Source organism: Poecile atricapillus, chromosome 1 (genome assembly GCF_030490865.1).
Source record: "Poecile atricapillus isolate bPoeAtr1 chromosome 1, bPoeAtr1.hap1, whole genome shotgun sequence".
NCBI classification, from domain to species: Eukaryota; Metazoa; Chordata; class Aves; order Passeriformes; family Paridae; genus Poecile; species Poecile atricapillus.
The window spans coordinates 50,311,246-50,332,567 of NC_081249.1; the positions used below are offsets into that span (position 1 = coordinate 50,311,246).

At 41.1% G+C, this 21,322-nt stretch overlaps 1 protein-coding gene across 5 annotated transcripts in view; it reads left to right on the forward strand.

Moving 5' to 3' along the window:
* The window catches only part of KLF12 (KLF transcription factor 12), a 235,166-nt gene that overhangs the window by 148,057 nt on the left and 65,787 nt on the right, over positions 1–21,322 (forward strand). For all 5 annotated transcript variants that reach the window (XM_058835439.1, XM_058835447.1, XM_058835473.1 and 2 more), the window contains one exon: positions 11,238–11,373. In XM_058835439.1, the coding sequence (XP_058691422.1) occupies positions 11,238–11,373 (136 nt within the window). The remainder of the gene's footprint in view (positions 1–11,237; positions 11,374–21,322) is intronic.

Consider the following 21,322-nt stretch of genomic DNA (forward strand, 5'->3'; position numbering starts at 1 on the left):
TAGGAAATTCCTACAAGTTGCTGGCACCACAACACTCAGCTATGAACAGACACACAGGTGCAGACTCCCCTTCTAACCATTCACCTTCCTCCACTGATGCACCCATTGGGAAGGACACACTCCAGGGAGATCCCCAGGGCAGCGGGGTCTCTGTGCAGCCCCCACAGCACCAGCCTGCCTGTGCAAGTTGCCCTCTACAGCTTTCTCCTCTTGTTGTTTCATACACACAAAGCAGAGTAATGCATTGGGGTTGTCAGGCACAGAACAGAGGGGAACCAGGCACAAGGGCTCGTGGACACCATGGGGCCGGGCTGTGATCTCTGCCACCCCTACAACATGTCAAAGTTCACTTCCTTCAGTGGTCACTGCTCTTGTCACAGCTTTGAAAAGTGCATTTGGAGGGTTTTGTTCTGTGAGAATTATGTGGTGGTGACTAGACATTATTGTACATTAAAATATTCCATGAAACAGTATTATAGTCCCAGAAAAACTCATTCCTTGCTTTTTTTCCCTCCCTGTTCAGCAATGGTGAGCATTGCTAAAAGTTTAACTAGAGGCCCAGCAGGTAGTAGCACCTGTAGATAAGACTGCCTGAGACTAACCATTGAGACTGACATTTTCCATCCTTCATGTCTGCCTCAAGCTATTTCTGTTTTCTCTTCTTTTTTCCTCCTTTAAGTGGAAATTTTCAAGAAGAAAACCTATTCCACTTTTCCTGAGACTGAGCATAGAGAAAAAAACTAGCATTTTCTGTGTTGAACAATTTATTCCAGGTTTTGTGGATTTTTTTCTTTTTTTTCTTTTGTGAAAAACTGTAGAACCTTGGTGTTTTTAATGACATAAACCTCATGGTTTGTTTGGACCATTGGTCTTTGCTTTCAGCAGATATCCATGAATACTACTGGCACTACTACATCCCTCTAGCAGCAGGTTTTGCCAAATACAATATCCTTAAAAACTGTTTTCTGTAGTTTAGAGGAGTTACTGCATTCATTGAAGAGTCTTTTAGAAGCTCCTTCCTGATAATGGTGCACAAAGGGCTTATGCAACTCTGATATTTTCTAGGGTTTTGGAATCAAATTTATGGATTCTCATTCTTATGTATTTTATGTTTTCAGAAGGCACAATCACTTGCAAAATTCAGCAGTCAGAAGATGATAAATTCAAATTTGCTGAGTGAACTTTGTCTGCTTCCCTTGTACATAAACAGCTGTAGTAACAGTTTTGGACTATTTTTATGTTATATCTGTATGCAGACCTGGCAAAAATACACAGCTTTTGTCTTTTCACAGTTCGCACATGCCATATTTCTCACTGTGAATATATTAATTCCTGCAGTAAATGCTGGTATCTTTTGCTGAAGATGTTTTGTGACTTCAAACAGGTAGTACCATTAGATTACATTATCCAATGCCCTTGTTTTCTTAAAGCACAGCCTGTTATTTCTGCCTACTTTAAAGTTTATTCTGCAAAAGTAAATGCAATTTGTAGTACAAAGATAGAAATTAAGAGAACTGTTCCATATGTTTAAAGGTCAGATTATATGGTCTGTTTGTATAAATTACGCTATGGATGAGACTTTTAATTAAAACCAGTAGCATTGCCTTTTTTGTTTCATGTGGAGTGATCTCCCTTTCTGCATTTTAGTAAATGGTTATTTTGGATTTGAGTGGCGTTGAGGCTGAGAGTTTCTACTTTAGCTACAATTATTTTTTTATTATGTGCAAAAATCTTTTGTGGCTGTGCATATTCCGCCTGTCCACCTCCTGCTGCCTCCCAGAATGCTGCATGTCTCTCCCCCGTTTGGTCGGTTCAGCTGGAAGAAACATTAGTGATTCTGGGAAAGCAGGAACAGGTTGGCAATGTCTGGCCAGGAGGAGAAACAGGCAGAGGAAGGGCTTTTGGGTTCAAGGTAGGTCCTGTGCTCGTGAAGATGGTGCACATTATTTAAGAGCTAGAGTAAACAGTAGTTTTTGCCAGAATGGAGAGTTAAAACACAAGCTATAAGATATGCTGTGGTATTTGAAACCATGGAGGTTGATTTAAAAACAAAATGGATTAGATTAACTGTAGGGACTTCTCTAAACAGTCTTCTAGTTATATTTCCAGAAAAGTACTACTTCTAGTGATTTACTTAGGTTTTTTTCACTGTAGAAGCAAATGCTCTTCTAAGATTCATCAATATGATTTGTTTGTGTTGATGTTCATTGTTCGTTTTCAACTAGGAGGGATTTGAGGAAGGGAATGAGGTAGAGGCATATTCCAAGTTGATTTGCGAAGCCCAGCATAAGCGGGGTGAGTAAATCTATTTTGACATATCCTGAGTCCCTGCACCTTTTGGAAGCTGTTACTTCCTTGTTTAATACGCCAGGAATGCCTCTGGCCCTTCAGTTCTGTATTCTCACCAGGGCTGAGCTTTGATCTGCTTGCTTTTATTCCATGAATTTGGATCCAGCAGAAACACATGCCTAAAACTTCTCATTTATTTTATCTCTGCCTTGGGTTTTATTGTGCCTGGACCAACCTGCTGCAAGCTTCCCTATGTCTAAAATATCTCTGGCCTGTTGCAGTGTGTAAGTTGCAGTCTGCTACCATTGTGTAGTAGTTTTGCAGTATTGTATTTAACATTAAATATATTCTGTCCTTATTATTTTCCTTGTTTACTTTTGATGCTAGAGTATTTGTATACTCTATCAGTAGTTATAGTGGTTTCTTTTTTTGTGTAGATGAGGTCTCCTGGCATTGAAATAACTTAGAAAGAAAAAAAGTCCTTTGTTTAAAAAATGGGTTTGTATGTTTATGTATACAACCCAATGACAGATATGCTTAGGTATGTGCATATATTACATTCATGCAATCCCTCTTACCTCTGTATTTCTCCATATAGCTATTCTTTTGCAGGTTTATGGCAAATTATTTGACTGTTGAAATTATTTTAAATATTGCCTTTGATTGGATCATAACAATTAATATTCTCTGCTAGATTAGTTACACTGTGCATTCAGTGCCAGTTCCCATTCTCTGTGAACCATAACCATGCTAGGTGCAGTTAACGGTAACTATAAGCCATATAGTCCCATAAAATCTTAATAAAATCTGAAAACTGTGGAGTATGGGTAATCTTGCTATAAATTGTAATAAAAATTACCCCTGTAGACTCTATATTCTGACCATTATGTTCATGGATACTGCTGCTTTGTACATAAAGTTTTATGAAATAAATCGACCAATTCTGCTGCCCCTACCAGGCACCAAGCTGTTTTGATCAAAAATCTGATAGGTGCATTCAGAGCATTTTTCCGATGCATAAAGCATTTATAATGAACTTTAAATAGGAAGAAAAATGCCGTATATGTGGTTTATATTGTATGAACCAGTTTAGGAGAAGGAAATCATGAACAGCATCATTCACATGCACTCTGTAGGTCTGTAAAGAGACAATTTTGTTTCCTAGAATGCATTAAATAAACCTGAGTACAACACAGTCTCTAAGGTCATAATTTTAGGTAGCTCCTATACATCTGTATCTGGAAGTGTTGCTTCCACCATTAATAATGCATAGTGATATCTGTTGCAATCTTTTTTGATGCTCTCCTGCTGAGCAAGTCCGTGCTGGTGTCCTGTTCTCTAAAACAATTTCCAAGAACGGGAATGTTCATTTGTTTCAGACATCAAACTGTGGTGTGAGGCTGCACTTCCACAATTCTAAATCCTACTTTCCAAGAGTAACCAAGAAGGATGGAGATGAGTTTTGCCCTCTGCTTGGTGTTTGATCTGCCCACATGCATTTATTATCAGAGACATTTAAGAAAGTTTCAGTTTAAGAAAGAGCAGAAGACTTGCTCTTGGCCAGCAGCTTTCTTGCAATATTTCAGATACTGAACTATGCCGTGTTGCCAAAATTAAGTCCAAAGTTATGGTTTAGATACTGCAGTATTCATAACTGCAGTGTTTCTGATGCTGGCTGATTAATTGTCCATTGTGCTAAAATGTGAGTGCCATACAATTTTCTTAGCTATATTTTCAATTTCCATCCTTCTAGGAGTTTGGCAGCAAGTGTCTGCTTGTTACTTCAGTCCTTCCTGCTCTGCAGACACAGGGACACACTTGTGCAACAGCCATACTAATGAGATTGCTGTAAATGTTAATTTTGACATGTGGGATAGTATTTGGTTTTCCATTCCTAATGGAAGTAAGTGCAAAGCAGCAATGCTTGCAGCTGGAGACAATCTCTAGCCTGTTTTATGCCAACATGGACTGAAATCAACTGGAGAGGAATTTGGGAACAGCAAAGGTGACCCTTTCTGGCTTATTCGAGGCATCCCATGTTTCTGCTTCATTTAAACTTCTATCACAATGAAAATCTGTGGCTGTATTTCCAAGACCAAACCCATCACCCAGGTGTGGATCAGAACTGGCAAGGCTGGAGGAACTTCCCCATCATCCAGGCTGATGTCTCAGCTAGCACAGGTCTTGGTGTCACTGCCCACCGCAGAGCCATGTAACCCTGTTTCTGATAGGCAGTCCTAGTGGATGAATGGCAGGATCAGCTGGAAATCCCATCATGAACAATCATTTTGATTAGTAGGTTGATAAGGCATCCTTCAGAGGAAGCAAAGTGGGGAGTTTAAAATGTGAAACAAAAGGAAACAAACTGCATTTGGAAATCCTTTTAAAGAGCAGGAACAGATTTTTAATTATTTTAAGAGAGTGATTCAGCTCTTATGGTGGTGTGATGTGTTGGCAGACCTACATGTGGGTAAGTTTACAAAGTTATTAGCTGAGAAGATGAGGAAATGCTGAAAACTGAGTTTTTAAGCTGAAGAGAGACAGAGATATTTCAGAATGCTGAAATTTGCTCTCTGTTTTCACACCAGCAAGCATCATCTCTGAGTCATTTCAACATCAGTTAATTACTACGTGGCTTAGCTATAAATTGAGGCAAAACTCCTAATAGTTACTCGGTTTTCTCCTGCTCTTAAATATTTCATTCATCTTTAGCCCAAGGGGCTCATATTTGCCTTTAAATCAAAGATAGGATGTAGACATAAAATTATTTCCAGTGTGTGTTCATGAGCCTAATGATGGGATGAGTTTTCATCCCTTTAACTCGCAGGAAATATGACTAGCCAAAGTAAATCAGGTTGCAGTAACTGAGGACTGCCAGTGGTAGCAGCAGTGTTGTGGTGTATGGCCCTTTTTATGCCACCTGCAGGCATATCCAGATGCAGGGCTTCTGGCAGTGCTTGGCTTTGTCTGACCAGATCAGGGCATTTGAGGTGTGTATCCCTGATTAATCGCTGAAAAGAAGCAAAGATATTACGACATACCTGAAGCCCAAATATGACAGGGGGAGAAAATTTACCTACCATACTAATATCAGCAGCACATGTGTGAGCAGTAGGAAGGAGGGGTGCTGGGCTCTTGTCAGCCTGGAGTGATTTAATTCCACAATCCCTTCCTTCCCAAGAGTTTCCAGAATGTGGGCAGGAGCACTGATTCAGAGAAAGAAGAAGAAAAATTGTCTCCCCATGGTGTGGCTATGTGCTGAGGTTATTCCCCTGGGGAGGTGGAGGCTTGATCCCATTCCAGGGGGTTCATCTGCCCTTAGCAACCGACAAGCTGGATCCTTCCCAGAGATTGTGTTTCTGTGACATGGCTAATCCTGTACCATGTCAAAACCAATGCAGCCGTGTGCCAGAAAGCACAAATTCATGCAGTGCTCATTAAAAAACTCCTATGCAAGTTTAAATCTCTTCCAGCATTGTAGAACAGGCAATTTTGTCCTCAGAAGCAGGATAGGGTATTGTCTGACCCCACAGCCAGAATTAATTTTAAAGCCCAAAACTGTTCAGTTTGACAGAAATAGAAACAAGCTTATATCTGATCCTGATCAGGCTTTTTCCTACTGGCAGCTGGCAGATACAATATTAATGATGATAGACTTAAGTTGTGTAGTATTTACTGGCTGGTATTTGCCTTGCATGAGATCCATTTGCACATCTTCCCTTAAAATGAGTGCAGGAAGTGAATTTGCTTGTAGTGCCCAGAGAGATTGGTACAGTTTGGCAAAGGGTATATTGTGTGTATTTGTGTGCATCATGAGCAATTCTCTCTACTTTCTGTAGCAGAAAAAAGGATCATTGTTTCCTGAGGCTAACAAGGATGGGAAGCACCGTGGCTGCTTGCAGCCTTCAGCACTTGCAGACATTCTTAACTCCCCTGGCTCACCAGTCTATTCAGAGTGGAGAGCTAACAGCTTGCTTCTGTAACTCCTGTGCACTCACTCAATGGCACCTTTGTCCCATGAAAGCAGCAGTCTCTGACTGGTTTCTTTTTGCTTGCCTCGCCTTAATCTCATTCACACTTCACAAAACCACCAGATAGCTCTGTTGGACAAATCTTGCCTTTCAAGAGGTGTAGCAAGGGCAAGAAAACCAGTTGAAGTTTAGGGCTTGAGCTTTATTAATGTGTCTGCCTGTGTTTTGGAAGACTCAGTTCAGTGACCCAGACAAGTCTCTTCTGGCCCCATGGTCCTGAGTTCAAGGAAGAGCTTGGTTGTTAGAGCAAGGTACAGCATGAAGGGAGGTGAAAATGAATGTCATGTCTTAATGGGCTTTCCTGCACCTTGCTGGCCAGTTGCATTCTATTACTCACTTGTCCTCCACCTTTTTTATCTCATCTGCTAAATTATCTCTTGCCTGCATCTCTCCATCCTCTCCCGTTTGATGTTCATTAGGCCAATAATTACTTCTAATTCAGTGCTTATGAACTGAGGCTGGTATTTATAAACCTGGGTGCCAGGAGTTTGACAGTTGTTCTTAAACGTCCAAGAGAAAGTCAAAGCTGTTGACATCAGTAGGAGTCAGGAACTCTTAATGTGTAGCAGTCCTGTGCTGCAGTTTGCACACTGCAGAGAGTGGTGAGGAGGAGATATCTGTTAGGTGTTTGGCCAGTTGGTTATTCACATGGCTCGTATCAGGGAGGAGAGTAGCTTTAAAGGCTGTTTTTCCCTAGCAGCTGCAGCCATGCTGATGAGAAAACAGGGCAGTTTACACCAGCTGACAGCAGCAAAGCTCAGCCTCCTGGTCAGTCACACCAGTTCCCAAGTGCCTTGGCCACCCAAGTCTGCAAGCTGGAAGGAGGTGACAGAGAGATACAAAAAATTATGTATATGTGAGCTGACATCAAAAGTAATGGAATAATCCCTAGAACATTGTTTTATTTACTTACAAGCTTTAGTTAGGTTTTCTGCAAATAAATAACAGTGCTTGAACTACCTGCCTTTGAATTTACACGCTGATACATTTCCATTCCTCACCTTTTGTTCTCTCCATACTTATGTGTGGCAGCACCTCGTGATGTGCTCAAACATTGGTGTCTGATAGGGCAAACTGTACCCAGTGGGTAAATTCTTCCTGGGTGAAATGTATGACCCTATTAGCAACTACGTATCTGTGCTAGAAGTGTACAGAGTAGGACTTACTGAGCAGAAACAAGGAGAAGGCAATTGAGAGCTTTCATCTTGGCACATTCCTGTAGTAATCTAAAATCAATACCAAATGTCATAGAGTCTCAATAGTATCTTAAGAGCCAGCAATCTGCAGTAAAAATGAAACAACATGTCTTACAAAGAACAAAAGTACATAAGATTGTTCTTATACATTTATACCGTCTCTTTTTATGTAGGTGTATTCACGCTTAAGTGATCAGAATTCACATGTAAGAACTGTATTACAGACTATGTTATGTAATAACTTTTGTCATTTCAAGTTAGCTTTAGCTTCTGAGCTAGCTGCTTAAAACCTCAGTTGTAGTGCAAGTCATCTAAACCTCAGTTAACATACATAGTTTTTTGTTGCAGTTTTTAATTCTGTGGGTAAATAACTAGCTTTCTTGAATGCATCTGTAGCACATTTAAATATTGGCCAGATACAAGCATAGCTTTTTGTAATGAGATTCACTTTGAGGGGAAAAAAAGCTTTTCTCAGAGAGTACTAAGGCACTGAACAGGTTTCCCAGAGAAGTTGTGGATGCCCCATCTGTGGAAGTGTTCAAAATCAGGTTGGATGGGGCTCTGAGCAGTGGGATCTAGTGGATGGCATCCCTGCCTAATGCAGGGGGGGCTGGAACTCGATCATCTCTAAGGTCCCTACAAACCTAAGCCTTTCTCTGAGTCTATGAAAAAACTGGAGAATTAATGAAATACATAGTAATACCCTCATTATTTTAAGAAGGAGCATTAGGGAGCAAGGTAGAAGTAGCACTTTGTTCCAAATAGTTTTCTGGGGCTAAATCAGCTGACTAGATGGTTCAGTTGCTTTTAAATAAAATACTAAATTATCCCTAGTTCTCAGGTTGAGGTTACACATTGAATATCATCATGTGTAAGTTGTGATTTTAAGAAGCATGGTCAAAATGGTTCTCATTCTGCCCAAAATAATTGTTTCAAACAGTTTCTAAGTTGTTGTGTTTGTCTCATGTAGGTCATGGTTCACTGTCAACAGCCTTTGCTTTGGTAAACAAAAGGTGTTTACCATACATGAAGAAATAATCAGCAGTCTGAACATAGCCAGCATTACTGAGGCACCTAACCTGTGCCTGTAGAAGGGTATTAGAAGTAGTACTGTGCAACAGTAAATGCACTGTGGTTCCAGAAGGGGTTCTTCCATCAGCTTACTGAACGTATTTAACAGTATTTTCCTTATGAAATTCTGTGACATAAAAACCACAGCTGAAGTTTAGTTTATAATCAGTGTTCTTTAACTCACAGGTGGTTTGCAGCTAAGACATAAATTAAAATTTAAGACCAACTTTCCCTGGATTCATCACTCATTTGTGGAGTGCTTTCTTTTCAAGAGCCCAGCTATTTATCAGTCCTACTGTTATGGCTGCACAGGTCCTGAAGTATCTGCAGCCCTCCCATTTTTCATTGTAACTCAGTCCCTTTAGCAGAGTCAGTAAACACTGTAGCATAAGAAAGATGGCATAATGGCAGATTTAACTACAGCTTTTGGATCTGCTCCCTAGCTGTGGGTCCACTGAACTGTTCATGATCTCTAAAGGGAGCCTGTGATACCTATTGTCCAGGTCTGTGGTTAGCCAGAGTTGAGTAGGAATGAGTACCTTTCTCAAAAATCATGTTGCAAGACCCAGAAGAAAGTGTCCTGTCTCTGACATTGCAATACAGGAGAGCACAAACTAACAAACTGAAACAATTAGCTCTTTATATAAATAACCATGAATTCCCCTATTTCACCAGAGCAGACAAAACAAACACATTTTTATACAAATCTCTGCCTGTCCCCTTCCTATGCCTCCCTTGCAGGGTCAGACATCTCTCCAGTTTCGCCCTCTTCTCCAGCTGCTTTCGGCATCTCTCAACACTTACTAATCCTATGTGGTATTTCATGACGAAGGAGAAGTATCTCTTTCTCCACATCACCTCTGAAGTTTGTCTATGGCACTAGCATCCCCCAGTTCTTCTCAGCACTATCCCAAGTCACAGTTGTGCCCCATATTTCCCCTTTATGCCCATCTCTTGGTTCCCTCTCCCTATCCTGCCAAGTTATGCTTTGTTCCCCTTTGGAGGGCAGCAACCAATATAAGAGGGAAGGCAGGTCACCTGCCTTTCTGTTCTCCTCTCCTTTCCTGTTTCTTTTTGGCAGAGAAGATAACTCTGGTGGCCATCTGCCAGATGCACACCCAGCTGCTGTCACTCCTCCACAGAACAGGGGGGAAGATAAGGTGCAAGAGCTCAAGGGTCAAGATAAAGGCAGGGAGATCACTTACCAATTACCTTTACAGGCAAATAGGACTCAGCACAGGGAAAAGTAATTTATTGCTAATTTAAAGTAGATTAGGATGGTGAGAGCCACCATCTTCACCCCCCTTTTCCAGGACTTTATTCCTTGATTCTCAGCTCTTCTCCCTCCTGCATCCCAGGGGGATGGGGACTCGGGGCTGTGGTGAGTCCATAATTGTTCCTCTCTGCTGCTCTTTCTCCTCACACTGTTCCCTTGCTCCACTGTAGGTAGAAGTTCCCATCAGGACAGTCTCCTCCAGGGTCTGTCCCTTATGAAGACCCTTTTGCCCTCCATCTCCTTACATGTTTGGTACCTGTAGAGCTGTTTCACATGATCCCAGAACTGTTAGTATTGGAAGGGACTTCTGGAGATCAACCAGTCCAACACTCCTGACAAGCCATGGTCACCTAGAGCAGGTTACACAGGAACACATCCAGGTGGGCTTTGAATGTCTCCAGGGAGGGAGGCTCCACAATCTCCCTGTGCAGCCTGTTCCTGTGCTCTGCCACCCTCAATGTAAAGTATTTCTCACACTTTTTTTCCTCGCTCCTCTCTTAGCCAGTTTTGCCTTTCTTAACCCTGTTTTCCCTGAGATACCCCCACTGTCTGCAGGGCTCAGCTGTGCCCAGCAGTGGGTCTGGGAACTGTGTCCAGCACGGGGCAGCTCTGGCTGCTCCTCATGCAAGTCCCTGCAGCTGTCATTGCCAGCACCTGGGCACTCCCTTGCCATGCAGTATGGATACTGTAAGCTGTGGACAGGTAAAACAGTCCTGCAATTCCTGATCTTCAGATATTTGTAACACCTGAAACTGGGTGACTTTTAAAAAAATTTGTTAGCCCTGCTCACTCTAGTTACCTGAATGTTGGTCGCCTGTGTGAGGTTGCGTAGTTGGGAGTGAAGATCCTTCGTAGGTTGATAACGGCGTTGAATTGTATCAGAAATCACGATGACTGGGGTTTTAGATGCCCAGATTTTAGTGGAGTGACACAGGTTCCATCCTGATATCTCATGATGAACACTCAGAATCAGAGATTGCTCCTGAAATTTTGCTGTCAGTTGTATTCCTGAGTGTTCTGTGTTGTACAAAGCAGATGTAACCCTTTCCCTTCACTTTCTGAAGTCAGGTAGCTGAAGTTACTTGAGGGTAAACTGGGTTTTTGTTGGATGTGGTACGTGCAGTGATATTTCAGTACTGCTGAGTGCATTGGTGTAGCCTCTCAGAATTCACAGACCTGCATGCCCCTGGAAGTGCTCACATCCAGCTGTGGCACCACTGGGTGGCTTTGCCCACCGATCAGCTGATTTGGGAAGCTCAGCACAAGCGGTGCTCTCCAGCCAGAGCAGGCAGATGTGTTATGTGCCCTGATGTTGTTCTGGGACAAGATTAATTTCAGCACACTCATATTAATCCATTATATGTCTCTTTCCAGCACAAATGGACCCCCGAGGCCTATCTCCCAGACAAATTAAAAGTGACAGTGATGATGACGACCTGCCAAATGTGACCTTAGATAGCGTTAATGAAACTGGATCTACAGCGCTCTCCATAGCCAGAGCAGTACAAGAGTAAGTATCACATTCCCAGACAAGATGAGTGTTGCTGAGATGTTCCCAGGCTGACGGAGGCACTGGTGCTGCAGGGGTGTCCTCCCCACAGCATACCTGCCAGCACCTTTTCTGTGGAGCTTTATTCCCTTTTGGAAGAGATGACTGTATCTCTTGTCTCTCTCGTGCTCTTTTCCTTTCTTTCTCTCTGCCCTTGTTATTAGGTTGAGTTTCAAATTGGAATTTTTTCTTAATATACTTGGAAAGCTTGAAGGGGTTTTATATCCTCTCCAAAGAGAGACCAGGTTAGATTACTACTCAAAAAACATGTATTTTTTCCTTGACTGAAAGCAGCATCAGGAACTGGATTCCATTTGCTGTCAGATAGGAAGTAGCAACATTTCTCCTGAAGGACAGTGTCATTGGAAGGAAATTACTGTGGGGGTTCAAACAGTTTTGCCGTTGCTTTTATTTTTCTGTGTACTTTTGCAAACTGGGTGGACAAATTCTTAATTTAGTTCCTGCACTGCTTGTTTGAAAAGAAAGAAACAGTTTGTCATGAACATTAGCAATTCTGTAGATGCATGAGGTTGTTCAGTCACTGTAGCAGCTGGAAGGGAACCAACTGTGAGGTAAATAAGTATTAATATCCCAATTTTATAGGTGAGGAAAATGAGGTTATGCGTAAAGGTCACCCTGTAGATCTGAAGCAAAGCTGGAAATAGAACTAGAGCCTCCAGGCACTGAAGCCTGTGCTAGACCCACAAAACATGTTACTTTATCTGAGAAGTTCAAAGTATGGGCATTCTGGACATTAGTAAATAAAAATGGGTGTAATAACGGCCATTAGACATTGCTATTGTATAATTATTATAGATGCATTTTAAATGTCTTAATATGATAACTAAAAGCATTTTGCTTTGTTTTCCTGGACATCAACAGCTAAAAGAGCTGACATTCCTAAGCCATGTTTGGGGAGGGACTCCTTTGGGTTTTTTTGGGCTTTTTTTTTTTTTTTTTTTTGCATTTTCACCAGACATGTAGTACCTCATCTTCCAGACAAGCACCGTAACTGTGAACCTCAAACTAATATTCTCCTTAAGCAGAGAGAGAGGTGTTTGTGCACAAAGTAAGACAAGGTGTTGGTTCTGTGATTAGCAGGCTCCCCTTTCTAACAGTGATAAAGGAGGGGAAGGTTTCTTCACCAGTGAAGGCTACTGCTTGATAGACAGGTTCCATATGTATTTTCAATTTCCTAGTCACAACACCAGGCACTGGAGTGCTAAGTATTTTTTCGCAATTTATAGCACACATAGTGAGCCAGAAAAATAAAACAACACATCATGATTTTGCGCTGTCTAATTACTGAAAAAAGGAAATATGGAGCACTAGCAAATAATTTTAATATATGACTGGCAGGCAGATACTGTTCTCTGATGGATATCACTTGAATGCTTAAAGAATTGGTCAAACCACAGGAAGCTTTTTTAGCTTTTGTACGATGCATTCTACAGTTTGCAAAGGCAAATAGGTTGAGTATTACTTGACTGGCTCTGGAGCTTAAGAATTAAATTAAGAAATTTAATAATATAACATCAACTTGTCCTTGTTACAGGTTTTATTTAAACAGTAATCTGTTAGTTTATTTCAAAAGCTCCATTAGGAAAATCTAATTTGACTGTGATCTGCAATTTGTCATCTTTGCTTCATTCTCGGTCACAGACACCACACATAGAGCTTCTGAGTTGAAAAGGAATGTTGGCACTTCATGCTGACTGCACTCAATCTATTTCTTACTTGGTCTGCAATATTGTGCCCTACAGGCAGGCTCTATTTTGATTTTAGGCATCTAATATATACCTTAATATTCGATGTTTAGCAGAGGAGTCCACTGAAAAAGGAGCTCTCATTCTACATAGCCTTGTTGCAGAGAGGAGAGTGCCTCTGAAGCCTTCCAAAGGGAGCTCCTGTGTGCTCAATTTCAGCATCTAAACTTAGCAGACAGGAATTTCCTCTGAGGACACGGAAAGGCACCTACTGTTGTGCTGAATAACCGGGCAGCATAGGGACATGCATAAAAAGACTTCTTCAGCAGTCAGTAAAGCATAAGTCAAAGCTTAGTGCTTGAGGGAGGCAGGCTGGCCCTCAAGTCTGGACAACTGTCCCACAGAGTGTGTTCTTTTCTGAGTGAGCTTGTAAGCGCTTTCTGGTGAATAATTGCCCAGAAAATAACTTCTTGCAAAGAGTGGCTGAGAAGTGCACCACAGGAGCATCCTTTACTTCAGTACCAATTGGTGTTGTACAGTCTTGTCTTTGTTAAACACAAACCAGTTTGTAGGTGCTTGGTAGCAGGTGCGAGACAACAGCTGACCTTTTGCTGCGTGTTTTTCAGACATGTGTTCTCTAAAAGCAGTAAGGGGCTAAAGGGCTTCAGACTCTGGGGATTTCAGTATCTGGTGGTGGGCATTTGCTTTGGGTTGATCCTGTACAGCCCCTCACACAGGGGCTGTGAGGAACTGCCTCAGTGCCTTGCCTCCTGCCTTTCCCTGTGTGCTGTCTGTGAGGCTCAGGATTCATTTTGCCTGTGTGGGTCCTGCATCCGAGCCAGTTACCTCACCTCCTGCATACAGGCCGGGTAGCGCTTGGCACCTTCAGGCAGCAATCCCTCTGCCCTATCCAAGCTGTCTAATTTAGGGACAGAGAGAGGCTCCAGCCTGTGAGCTCCCGTTCCTCTCCATCGCCCACGGGCGGTGCAGACAGCTGCCTGGGACACACGTCAGCACTGCAGATCCGCGGTGCGAGGTGCGGCCACGGCAATCCACAGCGCCTGACTGCGGAGCCACTGTGCCAGGAGCTGGGAGCGACAGGATCATTCTGAGTGCTCCCGCATCCTCCCTGGCATCTCAGTCTGCCAGGTTTTATCCACAGAGAAATCAGCTCTTCTCCAGTTTTTGGGGAGAAACTGTTGTTTTAATACAGCCATTTTTAAGCTTGTTGTTCTGGAAATTACGCTTACCTAGATGGGTCACAGAACAGTTTGGAATGCCTGTTTGAAAGCTTTGCTTTTCGTGTCCTCTTAAACTGGATGGTATCCACCTGTTTTGCTGCTTTGTTTCAGGTCCACTGTAATTCTTACAGGAACAAAATACTTAGGAATAAAAACTGTGACAATGAAACACTAAGAGCCACGTGTTTGGCATTAGCTCTTATTTACACAAACAGAATGTTATTTGCTTGCATATTTGTAAAGTGACCAAGTATGACTATTTTTTCTCAGGGAAATTGCCTTCTTGCTGCAAGCTTTGTGTTGGCTGAGCTTCCAGACATCTTTCTCAGTAGTTCTTTTGGAATGAGTTCATAGTTCTCCTTCAGTTCAGCAAACCAAATCAATAATGTAAAGTTATAGACACATAAAGTCATTGTTTCAAGCAGGGTACTTCGGTGAAATTTCTTCCTGTGACAGTGCTGCTTTATAGAAGTTGCTATGCCTTAAAAAATATGGACTAAGAATAATTTATTAATCTCAGATAATACGCTCTGGCTGATAATAAATATTGCAGCATTATGTAGATTTCAATGGGCTTTGCATTGTAAGCAGCATTTTATCCTTTTTGTGGTGTGTTTTACAAACTCATTTTGACATGTAACATCTAACAGAGCAGGTTTGCCTCTATATGCCTGACACCACTGATGCTTATTACACAGCACGGATAGCATCGTATATTCAGAGTCAAATCTCAGATACACTCCAGAAATCTTTATGAAGCCAGGGGAGGAGAAGGCATTAGTCAACCCCTAGAAGACCAGTAAATCTTTTAGGGTCCCTCACAGAGGCAACATGTTGTTCTGCCTGGCAGCCTTTCCATCCCTAGGCAGAACTGATGCAGGATGGCCTCAGGAGCCATCTCCATGGTACATAGTAATGCAAACCCTAAACAGAGCATTCATCTTCTTATTTCCTGCACACTTGCGAGGTAAAATGCATTCTTTTACAGCATGCAGCTCTCCATCCCTGAATATGCATACCTTAAGGTCTCCTATTTGCAGAAGCTGAGGGCACAAGCAGTAGAGGCAGAGGGTGACTTTTAGCATGAGCTTTTGACCAGTATATTGGTAAAAATCTAAAGATGCAGAAATTCCTCTCTCTAGACTTTTTTTGTCCTTAGGTGTTGTAAGTGGAGGAAACTCCTTTGATGGAACCACTTTTTCTTTCAAATGTCAAAGAAAAGAGGAACTGGGCATATAAATTGGTAATGCTTCAGATGGTGTATTGTTTTCCTGGAGTAAGAGAGAGAGAGAAATTTCAGAGAGGAAATCCTGTCTACTTGTAGTTATAGTTGCAGTTAATTCACAGAGATGGGATTTGTCATTTGTATGTGACTATTCTGACCTTTAACATTAATTCCTCTTTGCGCTGAGCTGGGTGCCTCCGAGTGCTTGTATGAAAATGAGATTAGGGACCCAACCCCTGTTCTCTTTGGCTACTTTATGTGATTGATACATTGCTGCTAATGTGATCATCTTACTTTCTTTGTAAATTCTCTGGCATCTATTACTGCAATACAGTAGGAGTTAGTTTTGGATACTGCACTAGGAAAAAAGAAACACAACAGAGAGACAGCGTAGCCACCATAACAATGAACTCTCTTAAATTAGTACATGCTTTTCAAATATGATTTTTTTTCCCTAGGTCTTTTTTTTTTTTATCCCTCCTCTTCTTCAGTGTAAATCAACTTCTCTGATATATTTTTATTTCTTCTGAAGTTTGTATCTTTGTTTCCATCAGCCATTCATTTTCTGCACTGGTATAGTTTGTTTTCCTGCTTTGGTTGCAATCATTACTAATGTTGTGCCATTCATTACAGGGAACTTTCACCTCATTTTTTTCTTGCCCTTGCAGAAAAAATACTTTGTCCCAAGTCTCCAAGAAACATAAGTGAGGGTGTTTCAGCAGTGCTTGTGTGAACTTTGCTTCCCTCTTCTCTGGTACATCTGCCCACCGTGAACAAATGCTCATTTTAAAACTGGCACGCAATTGAATGGTGATTTTACAGATGGAGAATTGGCTAGTGCTCATCCAGAATTCCTCAATAAAGGATTTTTTTTTTCACTGGAGAACACTAATTGGTTTGAAGTGAAATTGTGGGAATATACCAATTTCAATTTTACTTGTCTCATGAAGAATACACAAGTCTAGGATGCATTTTTCCATTGCAGCAAGACTTTAGAGCAGAAGGTTGCATAGTTGCTGCAATTGGAGGGAGATTGGACCACACACTGAGGAAGATCTGTCTGTGGGCCTCTGACCTCCCCACAGGCTGTAACATGATGAGGCTTCTCCTTGCTCCCTCCAGAGTTGTTCTACAAACTGAACTGACTTGTTAAAAACATTAAGAGGCATTTGTGCAGATATGTAAGCAGAAGACAGTGGTGACATAGAGCCCTGTAAAGCATCTGTGTTATGGTTGGTGCCCCCACTGAGTCATTATTTCAGGGATGTTTCTCTTCTAGTCTTGTTTTATTTTTTGTCAGCAGTCTCAAGTAAGTGTCCTGTGGCAGAAAAGAATAGGTTTCTGCAGTGAAAAGTGTTGCTGGGTTGGACGCTGGCTACTGACCCAAGGGCCCTCCTGAGCTGGCAGAGTGTGCTGTGTCTCAGCTACCTTAGGCAACCTCTGGGCAGTGCTGGCTTGTGTCTGATTTGGACATAACCTTGCAGCAAAGTTCATCTCTCACAGTGCAAGCTATCTAAAAGCTAGGCTCATGTATTTTGGATTTCTTTAGTGGAGAGATATTTCTAGGTCCAATCATCTTACCAGTTATGATCATCTACCTTTCAAAAGGTATCTGTCTTCCCTAGCAGCTGCAAAGAAGCCTGGACTAGTGGTTTAGGGAGAGTGATAAAACTTTACATTGCTGTAGTTCTGTATGAGGACACGCCATCTATGTTATTTTCTAAGGCCATGCTGGAAGTCTGTGACTTGAGAAGCTGACCTAATACATCTAAATTTGACCTGTGGCAGCTACTTACAGTTTTGATATCTCCTACCTACGTGCACTCCCTACAAGAAGTTCAGACAGCTTGTTGAAGAAGTACTGACTTCTTCTACGGTGTATTTATATGGCATTTTATAAAGTTGTTTCTAGCAAAATCTGAATTATCAGAAAGATCTGTTTGTATATAAAAATGAATTGGCCTAAAGCCCTTATTAAGGACTTCAAGAGCTTGAAAGACCTATATACCTTTAGGAATTGCTCTTTAGGCAGTAAGTATGAAGCTGGGGTTCAATAAACCCATACTATGCTAAAAAGGTTTTTTTAAATATGTGATTTTTTATATGTGATTTTAAATGTGTGGTGTTTGATAGAAGAAAAATTCAGTAACTTGACAGTTGAGCAGTAAAATCAAAGGATGTCATCCTGTGCATGCAGTAGGATTTTTTGGTGTGCATATTTTCTGCTCTATGTCCCAAGGCCTTTTGCCAAGTTAACAAGATTCCTGATCAGCCAATGATCATTAGAAACAAGGGCTAGGTGAATGGCAACTGTAAATCAAAACCGGCTTCTACAGAGAAAATAACATCACTTTCTGCTTTGAAAGGGCTGTATTGCTTAAACAGAAGTGTACCAGGAGATAGGGGTGTTGTCAAAATGTTCCCTGAAGAAAGCTGATTCAAAAATAAGATTGCTTTTACCTTGGTCTACACAAAAATCATATCTTCCTGACTCCTCTGTAAGACTAAATTTCCATGACTGATTAGTAGGTTATTCTAGAGCTTTTACCACTCCATTGCTAGGAGTAATATTTTCCTTTTGAGAGAAATATTTAAATTAATTGCATCATAAGCTTGAAGAACTAAAGAATCCTGGTTCTGTTGAAGTCCAAAAAGGACTGTTTCTGTTTGCCATTAACTTTCTTTGGTCTAATGATTAGTCCTGAAACTAAGAGAAGTCTGGATGTTAAAAAAAAGAAAAGTAACTCAACACTTGGGCTATTTGGGGTACCATTATCTTGCACTGAAAGAGTTTCTTGTAAATTGTATTGGTTCATTCCTTCTGTATATCTCTTTCACTTCCTTTATCTGTTACACAGAAACTTTCAAAGATCTTGTTTCCCAGCTTCAGTTTAGCCTCTCTATTGAATTCACATATGTCTTCTTAAACAGAAGTTAAATTTGTTAATTACTTTAAATTTTAGTCTGAGAAGTGGCAATCATTTCAAGGTAGTTGTCAAACTTAGCCATGGCTGGAATTCAACATTTCTAAACATGTTTACACAAACATGCTTTGGAATAAAATGCCATGAAACAATAGGATGTGATTATCATTCATAAAGCATTTTTTATCTTTGGAGCCCTTTGCAAACATTAACTAATTAAATTGTACCGGTCCCCTGTGTGTTCAAATATTATAATTATCCACAGGTTAGTGACTTGCTTAAGGCCATGCAGCAAAGCAGAGAATGACTTGGGATCAGGTACATCTGCCTCTTACTCCTGTGCTTAATCCACATTCACTCTGTTGCTCCAGAGTGAAGCTCAAGTCATTAGTTGTTAGATATGTGAAATACATTTTAAGGACAGTGAGGCAGGCATTCTGTAATTGAAGAACACGACACCAAAGAATGAATTATAAATAACATTATGAATTACTGCTACCCAGTTAGCAGTTTGTACACCTGTTTGGCATCTCCTTCCCCAGTGATTCGTTATTCAGCTTTTTATGTTTTTTCTTTTTAAATCAGCACAGAAAGCAGGGGCAGAGCCGTGTGCCTTAGGAAATTTAGAGCTATAACAAATACTTTTAGGTGTGGATTGGATAGCAGAACACTACCAGGAAAAGCCACAATAAAACTACCTCGGTGAACTGCTACTTTGACTTACTGATAAGAAAAAGAAAGAGCATTGTCCTCTGCTGTCACTTGAGCCAAAATTACTTCTTGCTTCATTATCTAGATTAGATAAGTTTTTCTCTTTCCTTTTCCATAAGGCAGTTCCTGTGATTTTGTGACAGACATACATGCAGCACAATTAAATCTTAACAGCGGTGCTTATACTGATTTATGGAAATATTGTCCTGAGAGTTTAGGTCAATGCATGCAAAAACACAAAAGTTGTGCAGGTCACGGGTATGTAAACTGCATGTAAATGAGGGAACTATTAAGAGGGGAACACTGTTTGGCAAGGCATAACTGAATGAGCATGTAAATACAGGGATGATAAAAAAAAAAAAAATTAACCTACAATTTTTTTTTTCCTGCCATTTTCCTTTCTCCTGCATAATGGGAAAAGATTGTGGTAGGTTTTCCCGTCTGTTAGTTCAATCCTCTTTGACTAGTAATGATTTCACCACAACCTCATTTCTCATGGCAAATTTTTTTTAGGCTGGAGATAAAAGAGGAATGAATGGAAGTTCTTGGATGATGGATATGAAGAGAGTTTTTTTGTGTTGAGCCTGTGTGCCAAGGAGGTGTCACTGTCCATGTGTATGTGACTTAGAATATGAGCATTACTATTTTTAATATATCTCAGAAAGGATACTTGGACCTTACAGCCACCACACATATGAAATTACTCGAGTCAAAATAAAGGAATTGGAGGCTAAAACAAGAGGTAAAGTAGCACAATAGCTGATATTTCAGCATCTAATCCCAAAGTAATGACAGACACAGGTTTCAGAGTCAAACTCTGCACCTCCATCATTAGAGCAGTGACAAAAGATGTGTCAAGCATGAGGTTCTGGGTCATGTTTTTCTTTATTTATCCTTGTGAGATATACTGAGTTGCCACAGGATAAAGTAGTGCAAGGAAATATGAAAGCTGAGGCGGGCAGAAAATAAGGAAGAGACCAGGATGGATCAGAGCAGGCAGCAGCAGCCAGAGCTCTCGTCTATCCTGTGTTGCTAGCTCAGGGGGGCATGGAGCAGGCTGGCAGGCACTGAGGCCAGAGGCTGCCCTAGAAAGTGCTCATCCTACAGCAGATACAGGATCTGCTGCTGGCTGAAAAGCCCAGCATTGCAAACAGAGCCTGAAAAATAAATTAACCTGGGAATGACCAGAAGCTGACATCAGGCAGTAAAAGAAATACTTGGTTTATGTACTCACTAAAAGTCAGCAGTCCCAGTCCTGTCAAAATATGTCTCCCAATTATTTGCATGAAAAGTACAATATTTAGCATAGTGCTGGGATAATGCATGATAAACTGGGGACACACAATGCTGTCAGATAGATATATAAGACACCATGATATTTCTCTTAGGAACTGATGAGTACTGCTGTTTCTGTAATCAGTTGCTTGTCAGGGCCAAAGAGTCAAACCATTGATATATAAATCCACAGGAGGAACTATAATAATGACCAAAATCTCAGTCATAAAAGTTTCAAAAGCACAATAACAGGGTAATGTTGTATAATAAATTGTTTGGTGAAAATTATTTACCAAGCTGAACAGGTTGATTCCTTTTGCACTCAATTTTTCCACTTCAGAACTGCTTGCTGTCTGTATCACCACATAATTTCTGAGATCCTTTGCCATTCCTAAAGCATAGTCAGGATAATAGATGTGGTTTTCCTTTGGCTTGAGAGGAACTACAAGTACATGTAATTCTGTAACAGGTACATTCTTGTCAATATAGTGCACAACACAGAGGTTGCACTATCCCCAAATGCTTGCAGCACATGAAGTACTGCAGGTACTCAGGACCACAATGAGCCACAACAGCGCAGGCACTCAAGACAAAATGCAGATTTTTCTGCCTTTGGGAGAGGTCTGGTGGAGTTGTTGTGAGGTTCTGAAATAGGTGATTGGCTCCAGCAGTGCAGTAGAGCACCTGCACAAGGCATTAACACTCCCACAGTATAGTCAACAAAGAGTTAAAGGCTTTGAAGTTCAATGGGCAGAGCAGTCAGCTTCCTAGAGCTGTCTCCACTTACATCCTGGCTAGGTATTTGGCTGTGAGTTGTCTCTGCTCTCT